The sequence below is a fragment of the Pan troglodytes genome, chromosome 7 (assembly GCF_028858775.2).
Source record: "Pan troglodytes isolate AG18354 chromosome 7, NHGRI_mPanTro3-v2.0_pri, whole genome shotgun sequence".
Lineage (NCBI taxonomy): Eukaryota > Metazoa > Chordata > Mammalia > Primates > Hominidae > Pan > Pan troglodytes.
This window is the reverse complement of record NC_072405.2, coordinates 93,350,653-93,363,591: the sequence shown is the minus strand read 5'-3', so window position 1 is coordinate 93,363,591 and position 12,939 is coordinate 93,350,653. Positions and strand designations below refer to the sequence as shown.

General features: G+C 36.5%; 1 protein-coding gene across 34 annotated transcripts in view; it reads right to left on the bottom strand.

Moving 5' to 3' along the window:
- RALYL (RALY RNA binding protein like) overlaps positions 1-12,939 on the bottom strand; it is a 730,553-nt gene that overhangs the window by 209,688 nt on the left and 507,926 nt on the right. Inside the window, exon 1 of one of the 34 annotated variants that reach the window (XM_054656857.2) lies at positions 5,192-5,415. The exons of 31 other annotated variants lie outside the window; for them this stretch is intronic. In XM_054656857.2, coding sequence (XP_054512832.1) covers positions 5,192-5,228 — 37 coding nt within the window. In that variant the 5' untranslated portion in view covers positions 5,229-5,415. Of the gene's footprint in view, positions 1-5,191; positions 5,416-12,939 lie in introns of those variants that run through there. 2 more of the 34 variants (XM_054656856.2, XM_016959620.4) reach the window with 2 other exon arrangements.

The following is a 12,939-nucleotide window of genomic DNA, read 5'->3' as shown; positions in this document are numbered from 1 at the left end:
CAGTTAAAATCTGTTGTCTGTCCTACTCTATCTATCCAATGTTCCTCATGCTTTTTTGACCTCATCTTTAGTCACTCTACTTATTGGACTCTTTCTTGGTCCTTCAATTATCCCAATGTTCCTCAGGGACTTTGCATATGCTATTTCTACTTGTAACTATCCAGAGAGAAACTGAACCAATTTCCTCCTTCTTTAGGGTGTCTGATCAAATGTCCCCTTAGTAAGTGGCTTTTCCTGACTTCCCCATAGAAAATAGAAATTCCTCACTCCACATTCCAAAACTCCATTTCTCCCTCACTTGCTTTATTTTTCTCAATAGCACTTAGCATTACATAGCATATTACATATTTATTTGTGTGTCATCTTATCTTCAATAAAATGTTGTTTTGCTCATTGCTATAGCCCTACCATTAGAGCAGTCTCTGGAAAGTAGTAGGTGTTCAAAAATATATATTTAAGTCGATAAACTTCATTAGACAGCCATGGATTTTGATGGGCAAAGCATCATATTATGCACTGAGAATGTATCAAACAAGAATAAAGAATACCTTATATGAAAGAAACTTAGAGATTAGTGGTGTAAATAGATAATTTTCTATACATAAGACAGAATATAGAAATTTTAAGAAAAATTACAATATATGAACTGAGGCCGAGTGCAGTGGCTCACAACTGTAATCCCAGCACTTTGGGAGGCCAAGGCAGGCAGATCACCTGAGGTCAGGAGTTCAAGACCAGCCTGGGCAACATGGTGAAACCCTATCTCTACTAAAAATACAAAAATGAGCCAGGCATGGTGGTGGGCACCTGTAATCCCAGCTACTCAGGAGGCTGCGGAAGGAGAATCGCTTGAACCTGGAGGCAGAGTTTGCAGTGCAGTGAGCTGAGATTGTACCGCTGCACTCCAGCTTGGTGACAGAGTGAGGCTCTGTCTCAAAAGAAACAAACAAACAAACAAACAAAAATATATGAACTGAAAAGATAGAAGGGAAAGAGCAATTTGACTTAGAAACTGGAGAGGCATTTAGGAAGGATGTGGCATGTGAGTGAAACCTTCAACAGAGAGGTGTGAAGGTGCAGGTGGGCCATCTATCAACAAGAAGATAAATAGGCAAAGGCATTGAGATAAGAGAATATAGTGAATTTCAAGGACAATTCGCAGCTTTTTTGTTTATTTGTTTGTTTTTTTGAGATGGAGTCTAGCTCTATCACTCATGCTGGAGTGCAGTGGTGCAATCTTGGCTCACTGCAACCTCCACCTCTTGGGTTCAAGCGATTATTGTGCCTCAGCCTCCCATGTAGCTGGGATTATAGGTGTCTGCCACCACACCCAGCTAATTTTGGTATTTTTAGTAGAGATGCGGTTTCACCATGATGCCCAGGCTGGTCTTGAACTCCTGAACTCAAGTAATCCTCCCGCCTTGGCCTCCCAAATTGCTGGGATTACAGGCATGAGACACTGTGCCTGGCTGACAATTGGTAGCTTGATAAAGGCTAGAATATAGGTGGTACCAGGAAGAGAAGAAAGTAGTGGGCAGATGACAATCATGTAAATTTCTACATTATAAGGTCTTGCTTGTACTCACTTTCTAGTTCAGTGATTCTCAACCTTCGGGAGTATGAAGTTTTTTTTTTAAAAAAAAGAATACCGAAACATAATGAGGGCTGCATGTACTATAGTTTTTTTTTAAAGTAAAATATATGGTATAAAAAGCTATTACAAATGCAGTACACCACCTTTTAAATACATTTGTTTTTATTAAACATATTTTAGGACTTTAAAAGCATATATGTGTGTATATGTTTATGTATATATACACGTGTATGTCCATATACACATATATTTTTCTTCATTATACAATGATTCATATTTATGTAAATATTAATATGTAGTAACCTTGTAGTAACTCCATGGGCACCCAAGGATCTGAAGCACACAAGCCCAGAGCCACCATTATCTAGTCAATGAGAAACCATTAATGTCTTTGAGTAGGGAAATGACCTGATGAGGGTTGTGTTATGGAGGCAATGAGGGTTAGAGATGGAAGGTACCCTACAGGACACTTTCTCAGTGCAATCTACTAAACTTACAGAAGAGATTGCAACCCACAGAAATAATAGATAATTGGCCAAGACTATAAGAAGAGGGCTATGATGACTAGTATTTAGATTTCTGAAGTGATCTCAAGTATTTCCATGATAATATGGATAAGGTCGATAAGCTCACCCAAAGATATTATTAGGAATAAAAAATACATGATCTGTTCCAATTCAGTAAAATAAGATGAAATGTTACATATCTGAAACTCGATTCACACTGTTTTCTTTGCCATGGCACAGGTATTGTGCTAGTTTCAAAATCCTATGGCTTCTACTCTACTTTCTCCTCTATGTCAGTGTTTTAAAAACATATTCATTTTTTAAAAATGTACCTTCATGTGTCTTTTATAAAACTCCAAAAATGTTTTCTCAAGGTCATGTGGAGTTTCATCAAGGGAGGTTACAGGTTTTCCTTGTTGTATACAGAAATTTTTGAAAATTTAAACATAAACTTCACAGTTAAATAAATATTGTTATTATATATGTATAAAAACTTAGTATTTAAATGGACTCAAAAGTTAAACATTAATTCCCAAATCAATCTGATTTGTAAAAAAACAGGTTTACATGTATTAGAATTCCTTAAATTGGTCTGTACCTGTTTGGCTCTGGCAATATCAGCATCTGATATATGCGAACATTTTTTAATACCATTCAAAATATTCTGTGTCCAATTGAAAGTATTTAATGCAGTTTTGCACAAGTAAGATCTGCTATTTGAGTGAACACTAAGCTGTTCCTTTTACCTAGCAATTGTTCTATCAGAAGCAAGGCAATGGGCACTCTTCCCTCCCTCTCCTCCTCTTGTATAGTGAATTATAAATAACTAATCTCAATATGAGTAGAGAATGAATTTCAAAGCCCCACATGAATCTTCAAAGGTTTAGTACAATTTGTACTTTAAAATCTCTCTCATAAGTATTTTTGTTCACCCCTTTTCCCTCAAACTCCTGACATAGCCACATGCACCTTTACTATTCCTTTTGTCAGATCCTCTGAAAGGAAACACTTATTTTTACTAAAAGATACCATATTAAATCTTTGGATAATGAGAAAAATTAGAAAGTTGATTTATGTACTATCTCATTTTTAAAGAAAATTGTAAAAATACTTTCCTTCTTTCCTACAGTGAGGTTTTCTTGAATGTACAATTATTGCCTTAATTGGATTACAATTGCCTCTAGGTGAGTTTATGCCTTTTATATGATCAAAAACCCACGCATAAAAGATATGACTGAAAATGGAAATGCCCTGGATTTTGGTGATGGGAAAATTCCAGTTTTTCTGTTTACGCATTGGATGGCAAACCATTGTATTACATTCTACTTTTGCAAATATTGCTAGTTTAAGAAATTCATTTAAGGATTCTATTTGCTTTTATTGCTAAGCTTTCTATATACTTTAATTTTATTATGTTCCTGCTCTCTGATATTTTATATTATTAGAATATAGAAACACTTAATGCAACATAAAATAGTTGATACAATTAAATTTAAGTAACACATTAGATTTTTTTTAACTGAACCATTCCAGTACACCCTACTGTGTTTATGCCTGTATAATTATACATCTTCTGACTTGTCTCATGTAATTCATAATTTCTTCCTGCTGCTTAATCACAGACTTCAGTGAGCACATTTTAAGGGGAGACACTCAGTATAATTTTTCTGTGAATCTCTTATTTTCCATGTGCATTAAGGCATTGATAATCCACAAGGGAAAAAAATGAGGGATATATAAAAGATACAGGAGTAAAGGCACAAGATGGTTTTCATATCTATGCATAATTTAGATTCATTCTTGTAAGAGGAAATCACAAGAAAATTAATCAGCAATATATGTGTAGACTTCACACCAATCATTTTTACCTGAAAAAAGTAGCAGTTTTCATATATTGTTTCTTTATCACAAGAAAGAACTGGCATCAAAAGGCAATCAAGCTTGCAGAATCAAACTGGCAGCCTAGCCCTCAGAGCTTTCTGTGGTGCATGAAACTTCTTTGAACAGGAGAAATGTTAGTTTTCAGATCTTAGGTGAAAACAGACCAAAGAATAAATTATCACACTAAAAATTATCTTTCTATGATTTATTGGCTTTTTGATAGGATAATTGTGACTGACAGACTTTGATTTTCAAAATATTTGATAACATTTAAAGACATCAAAAGAAATAATGAAAAAGTACAGACTTTGAGTACAGAGTAAGTTGCTGTTACCTGTCTATGACGATAAATAGAGACAGTGACAGACCATTTTGGGCTAAATATGGTATTATTTACTTTAGACAATAGAAAAGATAAAGTGATAAAGAGTTAAACTTACTAGAGAGAGGTGATTGTAAAGCTTTTCTTGAGAGGCATATTGCTTTACCGTAAAATAGTGTTATAACAATCTTTTGATTTTTAGCAAGATCCTGATAGCTTTCAGTTCCATAATAATCTTTGTTCTGGACTTTACGCCAGGGTAATTGTGCTGCTCCTTTTCAGCCAGAATCAGTTCCTTTAGGGAAGACTGCAGATGACTCCTTTTAACCCTTTGAAATGGTGCCTGTAGTGAATTATGTCACTAGCATGCTCTGGACCAAGAAGTTTGGCAATGAATATCCTGTTAAATATTTAGCTTGTCATTCACAATTAACTCTCTCCCCTCCATTCTGAACTGCTTTCTACTCCCTAAGAGTTGTAATTGAAATTGGATGAATAAAGAGAAGTTTTAGGCTAGCTTCCCAAACCTTTCAATAGACTTCCAGGAAAGAAAATCTATCACTCCTAGAAAAGCAAAAAAGAGAACTGTCCAGTGATCATGCCTGAATGAAGGATGCTGAGCTAGACTGAAATTGCATTTGATCTGTTTCTCTGTTGATTTTGTAAACCTTTCCAAGGGTTTCCATAGTAACAAGCGAATTATCCCCTCTGCCCTCAACATCTTTCATGCATGTTACAGGAATAAAGATAAAGGTTAGGGTGAGAAAAGCTACAGTATCTTTTCTACTACCAGGATGTATCTGAAGAAGTCATGATTAGTCTTTTAAGAAATCAAGTATGTTTTCCCTACCCCAGTGACATGAAAAAGTTGGGTCAGATTTTACTTACATCTCTGATGTCTGCGTTTGCTCCTGTACATGGTCATTTTGAAAAAAATTAGACTTTCTAAGAAGTAATTGATTTGACCACGGAGACAAAGAGACGGGTTGTGCTCCTGCTTTGCAGTAAGACTGTTGCTCACTGACAGAAGGTAACCAGCAATCACACAGTGAAAGCCAGGGTAATACCATTCTCATAAAATTACAGGGGAGATGCTACAGCCTGTAACTACTCTGTCTAATGTAAATCTTCTAGGGAAAATTGTATTTCCTTCACCTCCCCCCAACCTATAGCAGTTAAGTTCTCTAATGAAATCTGTACTACTAAACTGCTGTCCCTGAAGCAATGTTGGATTAAGAATAGATTCATATATTTAGCAAGAATCGCAAAACTGAAAATCTAAATATAAAAACCTTGTTTAGTATTTATATAAATTAAAAATTGGGTTCATATATCTTTTAACCACTATAGAATACTGAAATTTGTATATTATTTTGAAACTCTGCTAAATTCTTTTCTTCTGAGAATCTCTGATACACTTTGTATGTTCAATTATTAAAGCAATTATCAATTTTAGTTTTGTCTATTTCCCCAGTCTATACTTCTCAGGCAAAACAGAAATTGCACATTTTCACATTTATATCCCCAGAACTTTACATAGAAGGTGAACACAATAGGTTCTCAGGCTCGTTGAGTGCCTACTATGTAGCAGGCACTCTGCTCCTGCTTGCAAGAAGCCTCTCCAGAAGCTTCCCCCACCCCCAATCCCTGGGGCCTCAGTTTAGTCCTCAGTTCTCTACTTTGACAGCAGTTGGGGCATATCCCTATCTGAATATGTTTCACACTGTCACTCAAGTGGACGAGGTGGAAGCTCTGCCTTCATTATGGCTTGTACTGTCCTTTTCTGAGAGCAATGCCTGGCATTCAGCAGAAGCCCAGGAACACTGCCTCTCCCAAACACTCCAAATGAGAACATGGTTTCAAAAACACCTTTGGGTGCTGACTTGGGTGTCTGAAATTAGTTGTTATTTAAAATACAGAAGGACCCACATGCTAGTGAAAAATTTCTATGTCATAAGACTTCCTTGTTATGTATTAAGTTTCACCTTCTTGCCAAGAAGCAGAAGTGGAGATACTCAGCTGTTCAAAGTTATTCTTTTTTAGGTGTGAACAAATCCAGGCTACCTACTAGTAGCGGGAAATATCATCTCCATAACTCTTCATAGAAGCATTGTTTCAGTGTAAAGGATTTTTTTTACTTAAATAATTACATTTTGTAACCACAGATACCAAGAATAATATTCTACAAGTTTTCAGCAATATTCTGTTCAGTGTCCTTGACTTTTGACTAACTAAACTCTTTGGTAAGACTGTTTGTCAAAGACCCCTATGGTTATATCTGGCTTTAGGGCATAGTCAGTGTCTGCATTACTATACATTCCACTGCTGTCTTTCTCTTCCTATTAGAACATACATTTCTGAGGATAAAACTTCATTTTTTTTTCAGAGATGTATGTCCAGAGGTTAGATCAATGCCTGGCACAAAGTAGGCTCTTAATAAACATTTGTGGAATAAATGAGTTGTGTGTGTGTGTGTGTGTGTGTGTGTTTGTGTGTGTGTTGGGGGGCTGGTGGTATGGAGTCTCGCTCTGTTACCTAGGCTGGGGTACAGTTGTGCGATCTCGGCTCACTGCAAACTCCGCCTCCCAGGTTCAAGCGATTCTCCTGCCTCGGCCTCCTGAGTAGCTGGGATTACAGGTGCCTGCCACCATGCCCAGCTAATTTTTGTATTTTTGGTAGAGACAGGGTTTCGCCATGTTGGCCAGGCTGGTCTCGAACTCCTGACCTCAGGTGATCCGCCCACCTTGGCTTCCCAAAGTGCTAGGACTACAGGTGTGAGCCACCATGCCCGGCCATGAATAAATTTTAATAAACAAGTTTCAATGATAAAGTCCATACAATCACAAATTCTTTTTCAATAAATTTAGACAAGAGCCAATTCATGTTTATTGACTACAGTAACTTTTTTATATAATTAAAATACTTGTCATTTCACATCTTTTAGTTCCAGTGTTAATTTGAATGCATTCTCTCATTACATCAGTTCTCAATATATAGATTTTGATGAAATTGTACATATTCACAGGTATGAAGATCTAGTGATGTATTTTAAATTCACAGGAACAAAGCCATATTTAATAAGCAATGTCTCCTTTATAAAAGCTATTTGCTGATTTCTTAGACACCAATGCCATAAGACCAACAAGGCATGAAAACTGTGGCAATTCAATAGAATTAAAACAGTTTTTCTGTTTTAGGCAGTATATAGGTGGTATATATTTATGATATGAATAAACGTGGTGATGATTAGGCAGTAATGGACTAATGACTCAAATGTCATTGATATTAGCATTATTATTTGATTATATACAGTCAAATTTGTAGTTTTTCACTTTTCACATTTTTAATTCTCCATTATCTATAATTAATATCAATCTGAACAGTTTTTGGAAAGACCATGTGACAATTCACTTCATTCATATGTACAAGAAGCCCCCACCCTCCAGCCTCATCGATCATCACACCTATACACATTAAAATCCACGTGTATATATAAACAGATACACACTACAACAAACAGCCTGACTTGTACTCGTCAATGTTTGGCCCACCTTTCTTCTCCAGACCTTATATCAGGGCTGAGTTTCTTAGGCTCCATATAGGCGATTTCCATCTCCTCAATCCTTTCTTATGTTCCTTTTCTCACCTCAGTGCATTTAGAGCACCTACTCCTGAACCTCACATCTGGGCCTAGTGGCTTGAATCTTGGAGGGATTGGGGACCTTACATACACCCGGTGAATACAAGCCAACTTCATGAGCACCATGCTGCAGTAGGGTAGGCAGGTGAGAGAAAGGCAGGGGCAGTGGCTTAGGGGGAGCAGAGTCCTTGGTGAAAGTGGAACCTGGGGAACCTTCATTCCGAAAAGTAGGAAGAAAAAATATAGACATAAGAGACAGAGAGAGAAGCTGAAGAGAAGGGCATGTCCAGGCACCCCACTCTTCTTCCTGCCCTCTTCAAGAATCCCAAATGGGCTAGAGTTGTTTTGTTTGCAAAATCAGTTTTATGCCTATAACAACAGAGGCCAAAAGATGCCTTAATTAACAAACTTTCTCCTCATCTACTCCCAACAATCAGTTTTTCTTTTACTTAAATTGAATCTTTATACTCCACACTTAAAATGCAAATCTAGTGAGCGTTGATACATTGGGATGAATTAACTTTCATTAAAAATCAAATAATTGTATCTATACCTTTCATTTCTTGATGGAAGGAATCAGTAGAAACAAAAGCCTATAAGATATATACTTTTAATATAAATGTATAATAGAAACTGTCCTTTTAACAGTAATAGAATAACAAATAGAAGAAAGGAAGGAGAGAGAGGAAGAAAAGGAAGAAAGAGAGAGGGGAGAGTGAGATAGGAGGGTGAGGGAAAGAGGAAGAGAGAAAGGGAAAGAATGAGTGTGTGTGTGTGTGTGTGAGAGAGAGAGAGAGAGAGAGAGAGAAAGACTATGCATCTAGCCCTGTGCTAAATATACATCATGTCACATAATCTTCTGTTACTTGAGTATCTCTAGCCCAATTTTGAAAATGGGGAAACTTTAGCCAAATGAGAACATGTAGAGGTAATGGTCAGGGACACAGCATGACTTACATAGTTGTGTTGAGAGCATTTTACCAGGAACTAGGCCAATATGATTTAGGGCTGAATTAAGTGGCAATGCACTGGGTAGCTTCTAGGGGAAACTTACCTAAAAGGGCTCTCTGGTGTCACTAGTAATGTACTGAAACCAAGGACATCATGTTTGCCAGAACGTGACACAGGGAGTGAATGCTGTGTGATTTAAAAAGAGCTAAAATTTAGAGAATGTTCATTAGGTGCTGAGGTCTTTTCTAAATGTTATATGCATTACTTCATTGAACACTGAAAACAGTCCTGTGATGTATGTATTGTTATTATTGGTTTCATTTTTATTATTCTTATCATCATTCTTATTTGATGCTTCAGTAAAGTGAAGCTAAGAGGTTATGTCTGAATAAAGTGTCGCAGAGGGCAAGACATAGTGTGATTAAAATCTGGCTAATATTTCTCCAGAGACAGTTCAACATAACATGCCATGTGAGGTGAAGGGATACTTTGAGTAGTTGTGCAGGAAACAGGAGATGAGACCCCACAAGGGACATGTTTCCACAACAACTAGTTGTGCTAAACTACCTTCTAGGAGGGGTGAATCCAGTTGACTGCAGGGCTTCTGGCTTCCTGGCAGGGACATTCAAGTTTGGAGCCAGAGCTGACTTGGGATAACAGAACAGGCCTTCTCAGCTCTGCAGCAGGGATGAGTACCCTGTCTTACTGGAGTCACCTCACCCCGTCTCTTCCTGATCCTCCAGCCCTCATTCTTTTCTCCAAATAAAACCCTAACTGGATATTTCCAGAATATCAAATGTATCGAATTATTAGCTCACTCGGAGTATTGACATCTTTATCTGGTTTTCAAGTTAAAACGTGTTGAATTTCATAAACCTTCTAAGTATTTTGTCAAGACACTGTATATAGAATGTATAGAAATCATTAACTTGAATTTTATGATGGTTCCATTTCAGAGAATTGCTAGAATAATTAAATATTAAAACCGAAAAGATGCAGCAAAGTTCTGTTGCCCAAATTCTTCATTTACAGATGTCCGATAGAGACCAGACAGCTCCTACAAGTTTGCTGAAAAGATAACTGAAGGAAGATGAGGTATATTAACTCATGCAACTTGGACCATGTACTCCCAGCAGGGGCTTCAATCAGGGCTTCCAAGAGTGACAGGAAGTGATATCTCAACTCTCCTTTCTCAGGTAGGAACAGAAAATGTTTATCAGGTTTAGATGTAAAGTTACTCACAGTTAACCTTTCTCCTAGGTCACTCATATCACCCAGCGCCCTGATGTATGGGTGGGACCCTTCTCTTACCCTTTCCTCCTTATCTTATCCGCTGCCCCTGTGGTACCACTGGCTTTTCTCCTCTTAGAGATAAATGCTTCCTTCTTTTGAAACACCTCCCTATTCATACAATTCCTATGAATTCTTTATATGAATACTTTCCTCAGGTTTTTTCAAGGATAACAACCAAATAATTTTCAACCCCAGCACAATCACCAACCCATCTTTTCATCAATTAAACAAATATATATCTGTATCTTTGACACTCATCTATATTAAATTACTTGCTGTCTTGACAACTGTCTGGAGATCTGGACCCACATCCATCCGCCCCAAGTCAAGTGCTGTCCTGGAAGTAGATAATCTAAAAATAGTTACTAAAATATTTAATGGCTATCATATTAAAAACATCTTGTCATTTCATTCAACACCTCATTTTACTTTATTTATCATTGTTCTTTTTTGAATTGAAGGAAATAAAAGACTTTCTTAAGTTTGGTCTAAGTTTTCATTTGTGGTATTGGTTCAAATTAGGGAAAAATAATGATTTCCAGAAAGATGCTTCTTTATTCTTGACTGTTGCTAAAAGTGAAATAAGCAAACAAATCAATTCTGTACTCCTTAGTTTTGTTCAGTTTTTTTATGTATCTGGAAGAGACTTTCATTTTTTTTAAACTATAATTGGGTTTTATTATTAAGTCTTTATTCATTTCTTTGGACTTTGTCCAGTTTCCTATGCATTAATGTCAAAGAAATCTTTACAATTATTATGATTCTGAAATATTTAATACTTACATGTATTAAACAGTTAAAATGTTTATCCTTTATAACTACAATTACAATTGATTTTATTTTTACTGCATCTCCTTAGTGGTAATTGTTTTTTAGCATTCTTGCTTTTGTTGCTTCTCTTTATATGCTTTCCATTCAATTTTATCTGAGTTTTATCTTTTTGTAGCCTAAATTTGATTATCCAGACTTAGTTTTATCTTCTTGGTTGCCTGATTTTCTCATTTATACTTGGATAAATTTGCAGTGTTTTAAGGATAATGAAATTCTATCTTCTTTATCATATCCTTTGGATGGGTTCAAGTATTTAATGGTTACAAAAGAGTTGAAAAATGTCTTTAATTTCCTAGCGATTATACTTAAAAGTATGAAGGAAATTACTTATGTCTATGTAAATAATTTACCTCCCTTCAATATATTTTTAATAAATGTTGGCTATATTTTACCTTAAAGGTATAACGTAAAATAATCCTGAACCTAAAAAGGTACAAGGTCTCTTTTCGGATGATAGCCACATAAAAGGTACTATCATCTGCAACAAACTACCTCACAGACATATGGAAGTGATTATATAGTTTATTGGAGATGTGCATTGCTATGGTCTAAATGTTTTTGTTCCTCTCCAATTAGTGCATTGAAACCCAATCCCTCCTGTGATGTATTTAAAGGTGGGGCCTTTGGGAGGTGATTAGGTCATGGGAGCAGAACCCTCACAAATGTGATTAGTGCCTTTATTAAAAAGACCCCAGAGAGATCCCTTGCCTCTTCCACCTGAGGACACAAAGAGAAGTTGCCTTCTATTGACCAGAAAGAAGGCCCTCACAAGATACTGAATCTGCCAGCACTTTGATCTTAGACTTCCCAGCCTTTAGAACTCTGGGAAACAAATTTCTGTTGTTTATAAGCCACCCAATGTATGGCATTTTGTTATAACAGTGGAGTGGACTAGACAAGCATGATGCGGGAGAGTTGCTGTACCATGCTCCCTAGAGATCTTTTACTTATAAAAAATACTTCCTCAGCAGCTCACAACTTTTGTCTCAGAGCATCTCCACTGTGTCCTGAGATGAAGGGATTGTACTGAGTTTATAGGGAATCATGATGAGAAATTAAAACATCCTTGAAGTCATATTAGTTTCTGTGATCATGAAAATTATGCATAGAGTTTTACTATGAAAGAGTTTACAGAATAGGATATATACACTTATCTATCTACTATCTATCTATTCATCTGTTATCTATTTATTCTATCTATCTATCTATCTATCTATCTATCTATCTATCTATCTATCTATCTATCTATCTATGTACCTACCTATCTTAAAAGCCACAGGGTTGTGAGTGGTAAAGCTTCCTAGCAAAACACGGTTCTGAGGTGTTTGCAGGATGCGTCCTTCCTCAGTGGCCAGATTGTAGCTAGAGAAAATTCTTAACCAAGCACAGAAGACTCAGGACAATGGTGGGGACCAGCAAGTGGCACGTGGCACGTGAAGTAGAGGAAGGCGGAGACATAAAGTAGCAAGTATCCTATTGTACACACTGCTGACTTCTCAGAGTTCTGCCTTTCTCTTTTCCTGGCTGATTCTATCTTAGTCAACGTCTGTCTTTCCTGAAACTTGCCCTTACTTTCTTCTTTCTGGACTCTGAACTAGAGCATCTGGTTTCATCTTTCTATTCTGTGGGGTTTCTTTCCTCTGCTGTGTTTTATCTATATAAAATTCATTGTATTTCTACTTTATTTTATATATGTGGTAGTGGGGCACAAATTCTTCTTGGTGTGAGGCAGGTAATAAATACATGATGCTAAAAAAACGATGAACTGGGATTCTGCACTCCACTGTATGATACCTTGCATATTCTGCTTCAAAAAATATATGTTATTATCATTGGGACTCTGTATTATAATTTTACATCATCGCCCCTAGAGTTCACTAATGTTAGCTTTATAATGTAAGCAATGAATTAAATATAGATG